Source organism: Lentinula edodes (genome assembly GCF_021015755.1).
Source record: "Lentinula edodes strain Le(Bin) 0899 ss11 chromosome Unknown C8R40scaffold_26, whole genome shotgun sequence".
NCBI lineage: Eukaryota > Fungi > Basidiomycota > Agaricomycetes > Agaricales > Omphalotaceae > Lentinula > Lentinula edodes.
The window spans coordinates 29,712-44,247 of NW_025764332.1; the positions used below are offsets into that span (position 1 = coordinate 29,712).

General features: G+C 46.3%; 7 protein-coding genes across 7 annotated transcripts; 4 read left to right on the top strand and 3 right to left on the bottom strand.

Moving 5' to 3' along the window:
* Positions 1 to 83: 83 nt before the first annotated feature.
* C8R40DRAFT_1113146 (P-loop containing nucleoside triphosphate hydrolase protein) lies at positions 84 to 2,573 on the top strand (the record flags this gene model as incomplete). Its single annotated transcript, XM_046228449.1, has 11 exons — positions 84 to 142; positions 192 to 392; positions 446 to 669; positions 718 to 816; positions 879 to 1,102; positions 1,149 to 1,225; positions 1,286 to 1,539; positions 1,591 to 1,676; positions 2,164 to 2,189; positions 2,244 to 2,274; positions 2,327 to 2,573. The coding sequence occupies exons 1-11, from the start codon at positions 140 to 142 to the stop codon at positions 2,569 to 2,571; spliced, it is 1,470 nt and encodes a 489-aa protein (XP_046084416.1). The 5' UTR covers positions 84 to 139.
* A 351-nt stretch (positions 2,574 to 2,924) lies between these two features.
* C8R40DRAFT_1049886 (uncharacterized protein) lies at positions 2,925 to 3,944 on the bottom strand (the record flags this gene model as incomplete). Its single annotated transcript, XM_046224594.1, has 2 exons — positions 2,925 to 3,139; positions 3,206 to 3,944. The coding sequence occupies 2 exons, from the start codon at positions 3,942 to 3,944 to the stop codon at positions 2,925 to 2,927; spliced, it is 954 nt and encodes a 317-aa protein (XP_046084417.1).
* Positions 3,945 to 4,354: 410 nt separating this feature from the next.
* On the bottom strand, positions 4,355 to 6,341 carry C8R40DRAFT_1113155 (PIN domain-like protein). The gene is made up of 9 exons (XM_046228450.1): positions 6,000 to 6,341; positions 5,776 to 5,949; positions 5,677 to 5,727; positions 5,470 to 5,622; positions 5,292 to 5,422; positions 4,979 to 5,243; positions 4,857 to 4,921; positions 4,640 to 4,799; positions 4,355 to 4,584 (listed from the first exon to the last, which is right to left on the bottom strand). The coding sequence occupies exons 1-9, from the start codon at positions 6,288 to 6,290 to the stop codon at positions 4,528 to 4,530; spliced, it is 1,347 nt and encodes a 448-aa protein (XP_046084418.1). The 5' UTR covers positions 6,291 to 6,341; the 3' UTR covers positions 4,355 to 4,527.
* Positions 6,342 to 6,388: 47 nt separating this feature from the next.
* On the top strand, positions 6,389 to 9,707 carry C8R40DRAFT_1172517 (uncharacterized protein; the record flags this gene model as incomplete). Its single annotated transcript, XM_046231868.1, has 2 exons — positions 6,389 to 6,877; positions 6,930 to 9,707. 2 exons carry the CDS (start codon positions 6,389 to 6,391, stop codon positions 9,705 to 9,707), a joined length of 3,267 nt encoding a protein of 1,088 aa, XP_046084419.1.
* Positions 9,708 to 9,937: 230 nt separating this feature from the next.
* C8R40DRAFT_1172518 (uncharacterized protein) lies at positions 9,938 to 11,151 on the bottom strand (the record flags this gene model as incomplete). Its single annotated transcript, XM_046231869.1, has 5 exons — positions 9,938 to 10,351; positions 10,408 to 10,621; positions 10,670 to 10,711; positions 10,769 to 10,778; positions 10,827 to 11,151. The coding sequence occupies 5 exons, from the start codon at positions 11,149 to 11,151 to the stop codon at positions 9,938 to 9,940; spliced, it is 1,005 nt and encodes a 334-aa protein (XP_046084420.1).
* Positions 11,152 to 11,608: 457 nt separating this feature from the next.
* Positions 11,609 to 13,049, top strand: C8R40DRAFT_380194 (ribosomal protein S10 domain-containing protein). The gene is made up of 5 exons (XM_046234876.1): positions 11,609 to 11,619; positions 11,675 to 11,695; positions 11,752 to 11,817; positions 11,868 to 11,912; positions 11,972 to 13,049. The coding sequence occupies exons 4-5, from the start codon at positions 11,885 to 11,887 to the stop codon at positions 12,916 to 12,918; spliced, it is 975 nt and encodes a 324-aa protein (XP_046084421.1). The 5' UTR covers positions 11,609 to 11,619; positions 11,675 to 11,695; positions 11,752 to 11,817; positions 11,868 to 11,884; the 3' UTR covers positions 12,919 to 13,049.
* Positions 13,050 to 13,181: 132 nt separating this feature from the next.
* Positions 13,182 to 14,416, top strand: C8R40DRAFT_1113166 (Alpha/Beta hydrolase protein). Its single transcript, XM_046228451.1, has 5 exons — positions 13,182 to 13,463; positions 13,521 to 13,609; positions 13,668 to 13,690; positions 13,737 to 13,877; positions 13,931 to 14,416. The coding sequence occupies exons 1-5, from the start codon at positions 13,233 to 13,235 to the stop codon at positions 14,326 to 14,328; spliced, it is 882 nt and encodes a 293-aa protein (XP_046084422.1). The 5' UTR covers positions 13,182 to 13,232; the 3' UTR covers positions 14,329 to 14,416.
* Positions 14,417 to 14,536: the final 120 nt, after the last annotated feature.

Sequence of the window (14,536 nt, forward strand, 5' to 3'; positions counted from 1 at the left end):
TGTCCGTGGTTATTGACGGAAGTGAGCGGGAAGTGGACGGGTTAGGCCGTGTGGCTGTGGGCACTTCTCGTTACTGATAGGCGCTTGATTCTTGAGCTCACACCACCACTACACTACATCACTGCGCTAGAATACGAAAATGGTATGGTAACCATGTCTATCTATTTCTGTTACTCATCTTCGGATTCAAGTCCTACAATAGCCATCACAGCTATAGCAGTACTTGGGGAGACTCAGACAAAATGAGTAATTTGGGTGCTGGTCTTCACTCTGTAGATTGGAGTCGCACAACCTTGGAACATTTCGAGAAAAATTTTTACCTTGAAGACAAACGAGTTTCAGCACGTAGCGAAAGGGAAATCGAGGAGTTTCGTCGTTCCAAGGAAATCAAGGCATGTCGTTCTTGAGCCAAGATCTTTGATCAAATCTGAACGTCCTTCGCCAGATACAAGGTCGCAATGTTCCCAGGCCTGTAACCTCTTTCTCAGAAGCAGGATTTCCTGAATACCTCATGGCATCCATCCGAGCTCAAGGCTTCAAGGAGCCAACTCCCATTCAGTGTCAAGCTTGGCCTATGGCCCTCAGCGGCCGTGATGTCATCGCCATAGCTCAAACTGGGAGCGGAAAGACCATTTCTTTTGCCCTTCCTGCAATGTTACACATCAATGCGTACGTTGACTTGCAAGTAGAGATAACGCTTATCGATTTGCCTTGCAGTCAACCGCTTCTTGCGCCTGGAGACGGACCCATCGCACTAGTTTTGGCACCGACTCGGGAATTGGCTGTTCAAATTCAACAAGAATGCACCAAATTTGGGTAAGCTCTACTATCTAAGATCACTATCTATCTACACGGAGATTGATCGCACTTTTTTTTAGCTCCAACTCTCGGATTCGCAATACCGCTATCTATGGTGGCGCTCCCAAAGGTCCTCAAATCAGAGATCTTCAGAGAGGGGTTGAGATAGTCATTGCCACCCCCGGCCGTCTGATAGATATGCTGGAAACTGGGAAAACCAATCTTCGCCGGGTCACCTACTTGGTGATGGATGAAGCCGATCGCATGCTGGACATGGGCTTCGAGCCTCAAATACGGCGCATTGGTATGTTCTTCAAAATGCTCGTTCTCTTTTACTGAAGAGGATACAGTTTCGCAGATAAGACCAGATAGACAAACATTGATGTTCAGTGCAACATGGCCAAAGGATGTTCAAAAGCTCGCGAGCGTCAGTCTTTTTTTTTGACCTATTACCTAATGAACCCATGTTTAAAGGGAGTTCATACAGGATTTTCTTCACGATATGATTCAATGCAATGTTGGATCCATGGACCTTACCGCAAATCACAATATTGAGCAAATAATTGATGTTTGCAGTGAATTCGAGAAACGCAACAAACTCATCAGCCATTTAGAGAAGATCAGCGCCGAAAATGCTAAGGTTCTCATATTTGTGGCCACTAAACGTGTGGCCGATGAAATCACCAAGTATCTTCGTCAAGACGGATGGCCTGCTCTCGCTATTCATGGCGACAAAGAACAGTAAGCTGACGCCGCCTGTTAACGAGGAGTCCCACTACTGATTATCTGAAGGCGCGAGCGAGATTGGGTTCTTGGTGAATTCAAGGCTGGTCGGTCACCAATTCTCATCGCCACGGATGTTGCATCCCGTGGGCTCGGTACGTTTTCCTTTTCGGAACGCAAGCGTAGCAAGCGATCAGTGCTCGAGTCTATACCCGATGCACAATTGCCTACATTTTGTGTCTGACTCCTCACAGCCAAAGCCTTCTTTGTCACACTTCAAATCTCAGGGTGCGCATCTGAAGACGAAACGGGCGACAGTGTACATGCGGCTTTCAAAATTCAGGCTTACTGGAATCCTTTCCCTTAACCTCTCATGCGTCTATCTCGTGGATTTGGTTAAAACGGATTCGATTCTACAAGCTTACTTTGATTCAAGTCGTGTAGGCTACTCTGTCCTGTTTCGTTTCAACCTTGCATCTTGGGACTCGTTTTGGCATCGTTGTCTTGGCTACTTGGGTTCAGAGCGCTTGCCCCCGATTTTCATCAAGCTATCTGTTATTGACTTTCTCCTTTGTGCTGTCCTTTTCTCAAATTCTACAATGTTTGCTTTCAAATCCCTTCATATCGCCTTCAAAACATCAGATGTGAAGGACGTCGGTTACGTCATTGCAAGTCTATTCGTATCAGTTCGTATTCCGAGGAAACCTTATTCCTCATCCTAGAACTATGACTTCCCAAACAACTGTGAAGATTGTATGTTTGATGTTCTCCCTTCACATAGAATGTTCATGTTCATTCCCTGTAGATGTACATCGCGTTGGTCGTACAGGACGAGCAGGGAAGAAGGGGACTTCGTTCACCTATTTCACTACAGAAAATGCTAGATCCGCTCGGGAATTAATTTCCATCCTCAGGGAAGCGAAGTCCGTGGTTCCGCCTGAGTTGGAAGAAATGGCGATGCTTGGAGGGGGTGGCGGCAAAGGTAAGTCCTCACAAATTGGTTGCCCACTATCAATGGACTGGTCGTCTAGGTCGATACAACAGTGGTAGAGGCGGTAGTGGAAGAGGCGGCGGACGCGGTACTGGATCGCGTTTCGGGCAACAGAGTGATACTGGATATGGTAGCAGGAGCAGTCGTTGGTAAAGTTTGTCGGACATGGATGAATTCAAACAAACACACGCGCCGTTTTACTATCCGCTGTAAATTTGTATCCTCTTTCGAATGACGTTGCGTATATTACATCGAAAGTAGAAAAATCTCAAGCCTCATCGATTATCGATCATCAACTGCCTTTTAATAGTGTACCACAACTTCAGTAGAATCATTCCAGTGTTATGCTTCCAGAAACCGACATAGTTCAACACTTCATGCATGTAGAACACTCCTCGTATACAAAATAAAGTCACCCCCACCACTGTTCGAGATACTTTCGCACTCCCATAGGCCTCACGTCCACCAAGTTGTTCAAATTGATAGGCCTTTTGACATCACAATCTCCGTCCATGATAGCGAGTAAGAACTCCGCGAAAAAGTTCTGCATAACTTTATCGGGAGAAGGACTCAATCTCGCTGCAATTTCCTCCCGCGAATTGTATTTTACGTTAAACTTGCCCGTACCTGCCGGAGGATATCAGCCAGATTGGCACGAAACAAGGACGACGATAATTGGCGACCACTCACCACATACATCCTCACACAATCGGAGGACTTCATTCATGGTTAACACGTCCCCAGCCATTTCGCTGTATTCCTCCCAAGCCTCAAGCTGAGTCGCCGCAGCAACAAATTTGCCTACATCTTCTGCACGCGTGTAGACAATTTGTTTTTCTCCATCCCCGGGAATGTCTGCTGAACGTTTCGATAGATCGAAGATGTACGGAAAGTGAGGCATATGTCCGTGGGCCTTGTGCCCCTCTGGTTTAGTGTTCCCATACCCAAGGTAATTCATGAATACACCACAACTAAAAAGGCTGTATTCGAAGGAGTCGGTGCGCTCCTGCTTGACTTGCCGAAGTGAATGTATGATTGGTAATTTCATCTGGTAGAGTTTGATTGAAGGTACCTGCTCTGAATTGACAGCGAATTCACTAGGAGCGAACCGACGAATGGTGGGTACTGATAACGCGGCACGAAGGAGACTTTCCTGTGAAGTAATGAATGCGTCGGGGGTAGTACCAGACAGGGTAGAAATGACAGTGTCAATCTGGAAATCATTCAGGACTTTCCGCATCGAGGACTGGTCCTGGTAGTCGACAGGGACAATAGGTGCATTATTTCCTGCATAGGAGATGTCCGAAGATCGTGAACGAGAGAGGACGATAATTTCTAGCGAATACTGTTGCTTGATTTCGAGAAGGCCCTCGACAATATGCTTTCCGATCCTACCAGTTCCGCCTGCGACAGCGATGCGTTGAGACTTCATGGTAGCTCGTATGCGCCTCAGTCTGTCTCCAGTCTGCCCCTCGCACCATTTATACGCATCGAAAAAGTTGTATGGTAAGCATTGTTTTTCACATCCGATTTCATTCCGCAAGTTTAGATCCGATTTCACTCCGTGTAGCGATAGGTAGTGATGCTACATATGTCGTATCGATACCGATTTAGCAAAGGAACGGCAAGACGATGTGCTCCGATGATCGTCGAAAAAGTCAACGTTCTGCAAGAATCATAAATGGGCATAAGAGAAGCGGTAGTCAGAGCGTGCGCGGGGTCATGCCGCGAGGACGCTGAACAGCTTGTGTCTCAATCTTGATAGCGCCCCCTTATTTGTACCCACTGTTCAAAATAGTAGTCGTGAACACGAAACCCTCCTTCATGGAACATAACAAACTGAGCCCTGACTCGGCATATCCGGATTTTGATTCATGAGTACTTATACTCGAAGGGCTCTTCAAAGTTCAAAGCAACCTTCTCAGATATGATACAAAGATATAGTACAAAATGGAATGAAAATGTATGTGAATGAATACGCGCCGTTATAAGTGAATGAGTATTTAGCCATACACTCATTTTTTTGTCTTGCTCTTCTTCCCTTTACTTCCACCCTGTTCCTGATCTTCACCCTGTGGGAGCAGAGTCAGTTACAACTTGTAATCAAAGTGCAACAACGCATCTGACCTTTCTTTTGGCACCTTTCTTTCCCTTGTCGTCCTTTCCTTTCCCTTTAGCTATTTCCTTAGGCTTTGCTGTAACCGTAAAGAAACCATCCAACCGTCCTTGCTGTTTGGTATTCAGGTATTTTGAAAGTTTTTCTGCACCCTTGCGCACACGTTCTTCACTGTTCAAAGGTGAATGATCTACATATATCAGTGATGGCAGAAAGTGTAGCACGTACTTGAAACCCTTCTCAGTCACTAAAAACTGCACCAAGCCATCGACATCGGGATTCTTCCAGTCAAGCTAATGGAGGGACGTTAATGAGTAACATCATTGAACACAAGCTTGCAGTAAACATACATCTAATTCATCCGCAGGGGTGACATCTGGTTTCAAGAACAGTTCCTTTGCCTCTTCCCATGGCCACTCCTCTGGCATCGACACACCACCTTTGCCCTTCCCCTTTGCTCCCTTCTTCTTAGCTTTGGGTTTTGGTTTACTAGAAGATGCTTCTTCGATGTCAGAACCATCAGGTTGTTCAACATCAGACGTGGGAGCCGGGTCTTCTTCCTCTGCCTCTTCCTCTTCCGCTGCTTCTGCCACAGCTTTCTCTTTTTCCGCTGTTCTATACACCCATCAACAAGACCCATCGTTAACGGGACAGTGGACTTACTTGGCTCGGAGATGTTTGACGACGCCCCTCAGTCCATTATGCTCGCGAATAAGTTTAAGGGCGGACTTTGGACCAACACCTTTGATGGGTTCGAGATAATCACACCCTAACAGAATACATAAATCGACAAACTGGATTTTGGATAAGCATAGAGCATTTATATAGGGATTGGGCGTACTTGGCTCATGTTCATGTCAAGGCCTTGCAAAGCCGCACTGAGGTTGATTTCGCTGATAGGCTGTTTCTTGGCTTCGGAAAAAGTGAGATGGCGGAAGAGGATGGGTGCGTTGAAAGTAAGCGTGTCCATATCTTCTGAGCCGGCTGCATAGACCTGAGACTTAGGATGAGGATGGGATTGTATCACATCGGGAGGTATGTAGAATACCTTTCCACCCCGAGCTAATTCAGCACATTGAGCTTCTGCTTCAGACGGAGCCTGAAGTATGTGAGAATACAAGATATCAGAGCTTTACAAAAGGCGTACCACAATCACAGGGATGCCCATAAGTTTCAGTAAGCGTATGCATTCTTCATTATGTTGCTTCGTGACCTTGACCGTTCTCCGAGAAAACCTGTCGACATCTTCCGCAGTACCAACTTCTTTAGCTTCTGCTCCCTCTTCCTTGGCTTCTTCACGTCGGGCGAAACGTTTTGAAAGCTGACGCAACGTCAACATGGGCACGAAGGATGGGAAGTCAAACCACATACCACTCCCTTCTTTAATTCTGGGGGTTTACCATCGAATACATAGGCAGGTTTGATGCCATTCTCCACAATACGAATAGTCCTGTAAAAAAATCCCATCAAGTGGCTTGTTGTTTCTCCAGCATCGTTCATGAGCATTTCTCCGTCGCGTTGACGTACTGCAATGAGAAATTGGTATATCGACATGGAGGCATCGATGGCGACTTTTCGACCAAAAAGGGTTTTAATTTCATGCTCCTTGATTGCATGTGGTGCATGTTCTGAGATGAGCCCAGTAAGACCTTTTATACCCATTGACGACGATGGTGGGGTAGACTGAATAGTAGACGCGCGAAGGAACGTGACAGAACGCGTTTACGCTGTCACACCTCGGTAAAATAACTTTTGATTTTATGCCTTCCAATCGGTTTCTCTCGCCAAGTCTTTTCCTTCTTTTGTGGATAACTTTCGTTCATCTTGCCGGCATATATCTATTTACTAGTGGATTTCTACTAACAAGACTTGCTCTTACCAATGTTACTTCTTGTGTAGATGGGTCCTGCACTCTGCCAGCTACTCACAAACGAGCAGTCATCCTCATCGTTGATTCGCTGAGGTTCGATTTTATTGCCCCGGCACCATTTATCCCTTCCTCGAATAGCACAGAATTCTCGGCCCATCACCACTCTATTTTAACTCTTCCATCTCTTCTCACTAATGCTCATCCGCGAAACTCGTTCATATTCAACTCGTATCCTGACCCTCCTACGACAACGCTCCAGAGGATCAAAGGTCTCACTACGGGATCACTTCCTACATTTGTTGATCTGGGAAGTAATTTTGGTGGCAGCGAAATTGAAGAAGATTCCTTCATTGCCCAGGCCAAAATGAAAGGTGGAGAGGTATGTAATTTAATTCGTGTATCACTTTACTGAGTATACTGACCTGTATCAGATAGGATTCATGGGAGACGATACTTGGATGGCCGTTTTCCCCGACACATTCAACATTAACATGACTTGGCCGTACGACTCCTTTAATGTGGAGGACTTGCATACTGTTGATAATGGGGTCATCACACACTTGTTCCCTCTACTCGAGTCGAACAAAGCTCCGGACCTCATCATAGGTCATTTTCTTGGTGTTGACCATGTTGGCCACCGCGTGGGCCCATTCCATCCATCCATGAGTTCAAAACTACAACAAATGAATGCTACTCTCAGCCATGTCGTCGACTTGTTGTCTGATGACACGCTTCTAATCGTTCTCGGAGATCACGGCATGGATCATTCTGGAGACCACGGAGGTGACGGTGAACTCGAGACAAGTGCCGCTGTCTGGATCTACAGCAAGGGCATAGAACTGTTCGATGATCACATCGGAAGCATCCCTTCCGAGCTGGTACCGTTTACGACCTTTCCCAATGCTGAATCTCCATATCGTCATATACAGCAGATTGATCTGGTTCCGACCATCTCACTTCTTCTTGGTTTACCTATTCCTTTCAACAACCTAGGTAGTGTGATACCTGAGCTCTTCTGGAGGGAAACCGGTAGCAACCCTGACAGCCAAGTCGGGGAGTCATGGAGCTGGGGCGGAATTCACAAAAGTGCGAAGCTTGAAGGGGGTACAAAACCGGATGGTCATCTTTTAACCCGTGCTCTACAGTTGAATGCACTGCAAGTACACACCTATCTCGATACCTACCGCTCCTCCAGCTCAGGCGCTGAGTTGGACGACGCGTGGCCAGGATTAGAATCTACGTGGCACAAAACGGATGCTCGTATACCGAAATTGGGGAGTCAAAACCTGGTCGATATGTGGAACTACACCCGACTCGCTCTGTCATCCTGTCGTTCGATGTGGGCGCAGTTCAACCCATATTTGATGATCCTTGGCTTGATATCACTTTCAATATCCCTTCTATCAACTTGTGTTGTTTACATAGGGATTCGTCGTGTGGCTTCTTCCTCTCCTACGGAGACAAATTGGGAAGATTGGCTGAGTGCCCGCTTGTGGCAGGCTGTTCGTGGATTTGCTGGCGGTGCCACCATTGGTTTCCTCGCTTCGCTTGCACTCGAAATCCAAGGAAAAGGTGTAGATTCCTTGGATTGTATACTTTTCATGGCACCCTTTACATCATGTATAATGATAGCTGTGCATTCACTCCCCAAAAATCATACAGTGCCGAAAGCTCTATCTGTGGTCTCGATGTCAGACTTGATTGTGTTCATACCATTCGTCTTGCATGTTGCGGCATTCTTCTCAAACTCCTTTACGTTCTGGGAAGACCGTATTGTAGCCTTCCTCCTCCCCTCTTCACTCATTCCACATATCCTTACTGGTGTCCGAGCTCCCACCGCTCGCCTCCGCAGACGTATACTAGGATTTGCTGGGTTAACAGCAGTATGCGTCAGGCTCATGGCCGTCAGTACCATATGTCGTGAAGAACAACATCCTTATTGCCATGTTACCTTCTATTCTTCGACTTTGTCCACCCTCGACAACGATTACACATCCGCAGTAGTCCCACCATCTGCATCATCATCTTTCGCGCCTTTGTTCGCGCTCTTCGGAGCCCCACTTGTTGCACTAGCATTGCCGATTGCTTTGCGCCTTTTCTTGAGACAATCGAAATCAGATCAGGGACTAGCTACCGTATGGTTCAGCTGGGTGATGGTTCCGAGTTTGTCATGCGGTACTGGATATTGGTTGATTGAGTACGTTGAAACGGCTGGAGTGGTAGATGAGAGCGAGTGGGGTACCGCTTTAAGATTCTGTAGGACCTTTTTAGCACGAGCGGCTTTCGGTTGGCCAACTATTGTAGGCGGAGCTCTTTGGTGGAATTATCCTCTGTGTATCTCCGTCCTAGCCGAAGAAGCATCCGAGAGACAGTCTGGACGTCAGGTCACTATTCTAGGTTTCGCAAATGCGTACGGTGCGCCCTATATGCTGTTCTGGACCATTACATTTTCAGTTGTATGGGCAGCAACGCAGCTCACTGGTCAGATCATACTGGGCCTCTCAGCAGTAGCACTTATGTCAATTTTGGAAGTTCTCGACGGAGTACGAGACGTTGAAGCAGTAGAAGACGCTTTCAAGTCCAATAAACTCTCGGAAATATTACAGACCGGAGGAGACGAATTTGGGGTAACTGGTCCACAGCACGATAGTTCAACCAAGCTTAAGTTTACAGAAATTGCCTCCTTGGTTTTATTAGCCCTCCATGCATTCTTCCGTACAGGTCATCAGTCGACTATATCCTCCATCCAGTGGAAATCTGCTTTCCTTCTTTCCTCAACCGTGACTTACCCCTGGTCTCCCGGTACAGCAATATTGAATTCATTTGGACCTTTATGGACTGTCGGCGTAGGCGCTGGTCTAGCTGGTGTCTGGCTAAAATCGCCCAGATCTTTCGTGCTGCCTTCCGTACAAGATAAAAAGTCGGAGAAGAATGATCAACCCACTGTTCACACACTCCAAACCAATGACCAAATCCAAGCGTCAATTTTACTTTGCTGTCTCTGCTTGACCATGTACTTCCTCGCAATCTTGTTGACCACTTCTCTTTCGGCTGCTATCCTTCGACGCCACCTAATGGTCTGGAAAGTATTTGCGCCGAGATGGATGTTGGGAGTAGTGGGTGTGCTGGTAGGTGATGTGAGCACAATCTCAGTCTACATCGGGATGTGGCGAATTCAAAAAATGGTGGACCAGACTTTGAGACGTTGATAGTTATCGATCAGCAACTCAACGAAGATACCACTCATGTTACATGTTACTCAATCTACCACTTAAACACCGCATAGTAGTATGCCATAGGAACGGAAGCTTCAAGCGTTCGAGAAGGTTATGGGGCTGACACAGGATACATATCTTCATGCTTTTTATGGAAGAAAGAGGAGAGCGATTGCAGGTGGGCAGTGAATAGATGCGAGATGGTGCATCATGTTTTTTATTTATTACACGCTATAAACTTTCCGCGCATTGTCGCGTGCGACTTTGAGTACCCAGTCGGAGTCTACTTTGTTTTCATCTCCTTCCCAATGTTCGTTTACTATTCCGGCAACGAAGTCTGCCGTCCATGGAATCATAGCGCTATGAGAAAGTGGCAACCTTCTTCCCTTGAGATCATTGCTATTGGGCAAATCCTGTAATGATGTGTATATGTTGGCAGGAACCATGTAAGGCGCGTCCGTCTCTAGAAGAATACGCAGAGGCAATACAGAGGGAGCAGTCATGCGTCGAATCAAAGCAGGCGTATCGAGATTAGTTGCAAAAGTCACCACACCAGTTATACCGATGCAGAGATTGGGAAAGTAATCTAACAGTCGTTGCCCAAAATCCGGTGAGTCGGTGAAGCAGTGTATGTGTATCTAACGTAGGGTCTTGTGGTTAGCTTTATCATCAAAGAAAATATCTAGACGCCTACCGGATGTTCTTTCGGGACGAGTTCCTTAAGAATCCTCTCCGTATCGGCATCCGCCTCTCGAGTGTGTATTGTGAGCGGTTTATTGAGTCTTACGGCATGCTTCAACTGACGAGAAAACACCGCTTGTTGAATGTTCCGCGGAGAATTGTCGTAGTGATAGTCAAGGCCCATTTCACCCCACCCGACACATCTAGGATGTTCCATCGCTTCCAATCTGTGTAGTCATCAGAAATGTACGAGATCTGAGGCTGGTAGAGCATACATGTCTGCTTCAACCTCATCATTGTAGAGTTTAGCTTCGTGTCTGATGTAAATATAAATCACTTTGGCTTTGGTATATGTACATAGATAGAATACTTACGGGTGTACACCTATATCAATTTCAGATCGTTTTGATTCATAGAGCACAAGTCACTGACCCATCACGAACCAATATTCCAAGCCTCCCCATTTACTTTTTCTATCTTCCTCGCGCAGTGCAGAGTCCGCGAACTCTTTCCAAAGCTTACGCACTGGAGCCTCACACCAAACGTCTATCACTGCTTCTATGTGTTTTCCAGCGTACATGCCCTTAATAAAGTCAAAGACGGTTTGATACTTCGAGTCCATGCGGTATTTTGAGTAGTACATTTCGAATGTTGAAGCCAGATGTGTATGTGTATCGATAACCTGGATAGTGGAAGAATGGGCTGGTAGTTGGAGGAATGACTCTGAAAGGGGGCCTTTTGATTTTCCTTTCCCCATTTTGTGCGAAAACCAGCGATAGTTAGTAGAAGATACGAGATTTCTGAAATTAGGACTACAGGAATGTCGGGAATGTCGGAGAAAGAGCATGTGCGTGACAGAGTGTGACAAAATTTCTCTGCGTCTCTCCGACAAGCTTGTTTAGGTCAAGCTCACGCGGTGGACGGTCGGCTGTCTTTTTTCTAATAAGGAATGTACAAAGCTTCGAATCACAGCTACAGGTCTTTCCGACGACTAATTTCTGCTTCACCTCACTTCAAAGGGCTCACAAGACGCGCCGGATTCCCGTATGCCTTTCAGTGAATGTAATTTGTCGCCCTCTAATGTTCATTCCAGCCTTAATCACATAAGGACATCATCTATTCATGGTAGCGCGGCTGGGCTCTACCCTCGCAAGGCATCTAGAAACTTGGAAAGCACAGAAGACGGATTTGATTCGGCCTCTATCCAGGAGTTAATAGACAGAGAGTACGTTTAGTCCAAATTGCCGTCATATCAGCTCTGTATAACGTGCACTATGCAGTAATCTAGGTCTCGATAGCTTGTTAGTTTGCCTCTCACTCCCTTGCAATCTCTCTGATTCATGATCTGGTATTGTAGGAACGCCGACGATGACTTTGAGCCTGCGCTATTCTTGCAAAAGGATTCAATGACAGAGCCCCCAGAGTTCGTGACCTGGTTCTAAACTTTATATTTCACTAAAATCCTAATTCCAGATTAGCGCAGTCAGAGGATGAGCTTTTTGGCGTGGCACACAGCCGGTACGTGTTTTCCAATTCAAGTTTACATACACTCCTGACCTTACTTAGATTTGAGCAAGAGCTGCCTCCAATATCTCCATTACCTTCTGGTCTTGACCCTCGTCAGCTTCCTGTGAAAATAGACTTCCTATCTGACCTTGGTCCAAATCCTTCAGAAGAAGCCTATGCATCGGCTCTGGTACACGGTCGCTCAATTCATCTACCCTATATCCATCCCCGAACGCATTCAATTCCAGCAGGCAACATTACCTTCTATTCACATCATCCTCGTCTCCTAGCGCTCTTTACACATGTAGCTTCTCATGCAGCCAGCTCCTTAGCTATTCCGATATCCAAAGTCATCATGCTCCCCACCGAACGCTCATTATGGACGGTTATCCGTGCTCCTTTCGCCTACAAAAAGAGTCAGGAGAATTTCGAAAGAAAGACTCACAAGAGGATGATCAAAGCTTGGGATGCTGACCCAGAGGTTATCGACCGATGGGTCAAATACCTTGAAAAACATGCGATGGGCGGTGTTGGTATCCGGGTGACAAAATGGGAAAGGCTTCCTATAGGGATAGGCAAAACGCGTCTCGCGCGGGTGAAGGAGGCTTTTAAAGCACCTATACCAAATGGGGTGTCTTCAGTCGATGCGAAACTGCTTGAGGTCCAACAGGAAGGTGATTCGGATGCGAATAGGAAACAGGCTATCCAGGCCCTCGGAGAAAAGATTTTGAAAGAGGAGCTTCAAACCTTTAAAGGGTCACAAAAACCTCCTGCAGCTTCATTGGGTGCATCTGGAAATACTTTAGCCACGGAACGAGTTCATGTGTCAGCTGACAAACCTCAGGTAAAAGGTTCTCCTAAAATTCATGCGAAAGGAAACAATAAAACATCGTCTACTTCCACGTCCAAGACGAAAGCCTCGCCCTCTTACAACAGTAACTCTTCTGCTAAAGCTGAAACTGTTACTCCAGCGAAGGCGGAGCAGTCGACTTCAGCATCCGCTCCCGGTAAAACATGATTCCGCCCGGCTACACAGGCCTCTGCACAGAAGATTACCTGCTTACCTGTCAGAAAAATCTTCCGCTGCCGAGTTTTGTGGGGTTTCGAGCTCTGCATCTTGAGCCCAAGACTAATTGAAACAGGAGGAGGAATCTCGTGGAAAAGTATAATTTGTTTACGGTATATCTGTTCTACGATGTAATGAATGCTCGCAAGTTTTCTCGTGGTATATTGCAGTCCTAAGATGGAGTCGTGAAGTGAGGTACCTGACTGTACTTCCCATGATTTCACGATTTGTAATCGTAACTGTAGACCTACTATCTTCTTGACTATATGAGTCTGACATCGTTCAACAAAGAGACTTTGAACATCGGTGGTCTTCCTGTACAAGTTTACTCAGCTTGGAGTACTAGTTTGGACCTCAGCAAACCGGTCTTCGTCTTATTCTTTCTTCATGGGCGCAGTGGGAAGGCGGATCACGTAGAACCAGTTATTAAGTCTGTTTACGATGATATTGTGGGCTCTGCAAAAGTCCTTGACCAAGATTTGGTGATCGTCACTTTTGTAAGTTATTGACGTTTCTGGTTTCGGTTTTGTATCTGTACCATAACCGTTTATCAGGACCATCGGAACCATGGCGGTAGACTGATCGACGAAATGGCAAATCAAGGTTGGAACGAAGACGAGTCGAAATCCAATATTCGCCACGGGTAGGTAAATTCATGGCATATGAAAGTGTACAATGAAGTTCTCAGGACTTGTCTGAAGAATTGACATGTTCGCCATACAAGGTACAAGCCTACTACAAAAAATCTTCCATCATACTCACTCATTCAGATGGGTCTGCAAGAGACGTGTCTTTCCTGGTTGATTATCTCCCGGCTTATTTATATCCAGAATCTGAGCGAAAGATATCTGGATGGGGATTAGCAGGAATTAGTTTGGGAGGACACTCGACGTGGACAGCACTTGCCAAAGGTTTGATTCCATTCTCCGTCCTGCCCAGATCGTAAGCTGATCATCAACCGTAGAGCCCAGAATCCAGGTCGGAATCCCTATCATTGGGTGTCCCGATTATCTATCACTGATATCTGAGCGAGCTGCGAAATTCGGGATTTCGGTGGACTCGGCGTCCAGGCACTTTCCAGAGAGTTTGCTAAAGCTCATTAAGGAAGGATCACCTCCGTCGACGCCTTATCTAGCGCAAGATGCCTCAAACCCATTTCTCGGTAAAAAGGTTTTGGTCTTATCCGGAGGTGCTGACCCTCTGGTGCCATGGAACGCGAGCCAGAACTTCGTCGAAGGCCTTGAAGTTGGTATTGATGGATATAAGAAGGTTGTTGTTCAGCCCGACACAGGGCATAAAGTTACGGCGGAGATGATAGCAGAAATGTCGGAATTCTTGCGAGGAGTTGTGCTGAGAGCCTGAGATGCGCGCTTGTTTTAATATGCTGTACTGAGTACTGATTAGTCATCCAACCGAGAATCGAATTTGCAGTATGTTTATTCAACGCTTATACTTTCGAACGACGAGCTTGAGGACTATCCCGTTCATCTGTGGCAGCAACCATCTTGAGCTTTAACTATCTTTCGCTGCTATTCCACACTGCTTAGCCCTCAGTAGTCCTCATCGTCAG

What these genes read in the sequence shown, in the direction of transcription:
- C8R40DRAFT_1113166 (XM_046228451.1), top strand. Translation starts at nt 13,233, where the DNA reads ATGAGTCTGACATCGTTCAACAAAGAGACTTTGAACATCGGTGGTCTT. An exon ending in ATTTGGTGATCGTCACTTTT is followed by an intron (nt 13,464 to 13,520) that starts GTAAGTTATTGA and finishes ACCGTTTATCAG; the next exon opens with GACCATCGGAACCATGGCGG. An exon ending in TGACATGTTCGCCATACAAG is followed by an intron (nt 13,691 to 13,736) that starts GTACAAGCCTAC and finishes TCACTCATTCAG; the next exon opens with ATGGGTCTGCAAGAGACGTG.
- C8R40DRAFT_380194 (XM_046234876.1), top strand. Translation starts at nt 11,885, where the DNA reads ATGAGCTTTTTGGCGTGGCACACAGCCG. An exon ending in TTTGGCGTGGCACACAGCCG is followed by an intron (nt 11,913 to 11,971) that starts GTACGTGTTTTC and finishes GATTTGAGCAAG; the next exon opens with AGCTGCCTCCAATATCTCCA.
- C8R40DRAFT_1113155 (XM_046228450.1), bottom strand. Translation starts at nt 6,290, where the DNA reads ATGGGTATAAAAGGTCTTACTGGGCTCATCTCAGAACATGCACCACAT. An exon ending in AATTAGCTCGGGGTGGAAAG is followed by an intron (nt 5,623 to 5,676) that starts GTATTCTACATA and finishes CCTAAGTCTCAG; the next exon opens with GTCTATGCAGCCGGCTCAGA. An exon ending in GTGACTGAGAAGGGTTTCAA is followed by an intron (nt 4,800 to 4,856) that starts GTACGTGCTACA and finishes ACCTTTGAACAG; the next exon opens with TGAAGAACGTGTGCGCAAGG.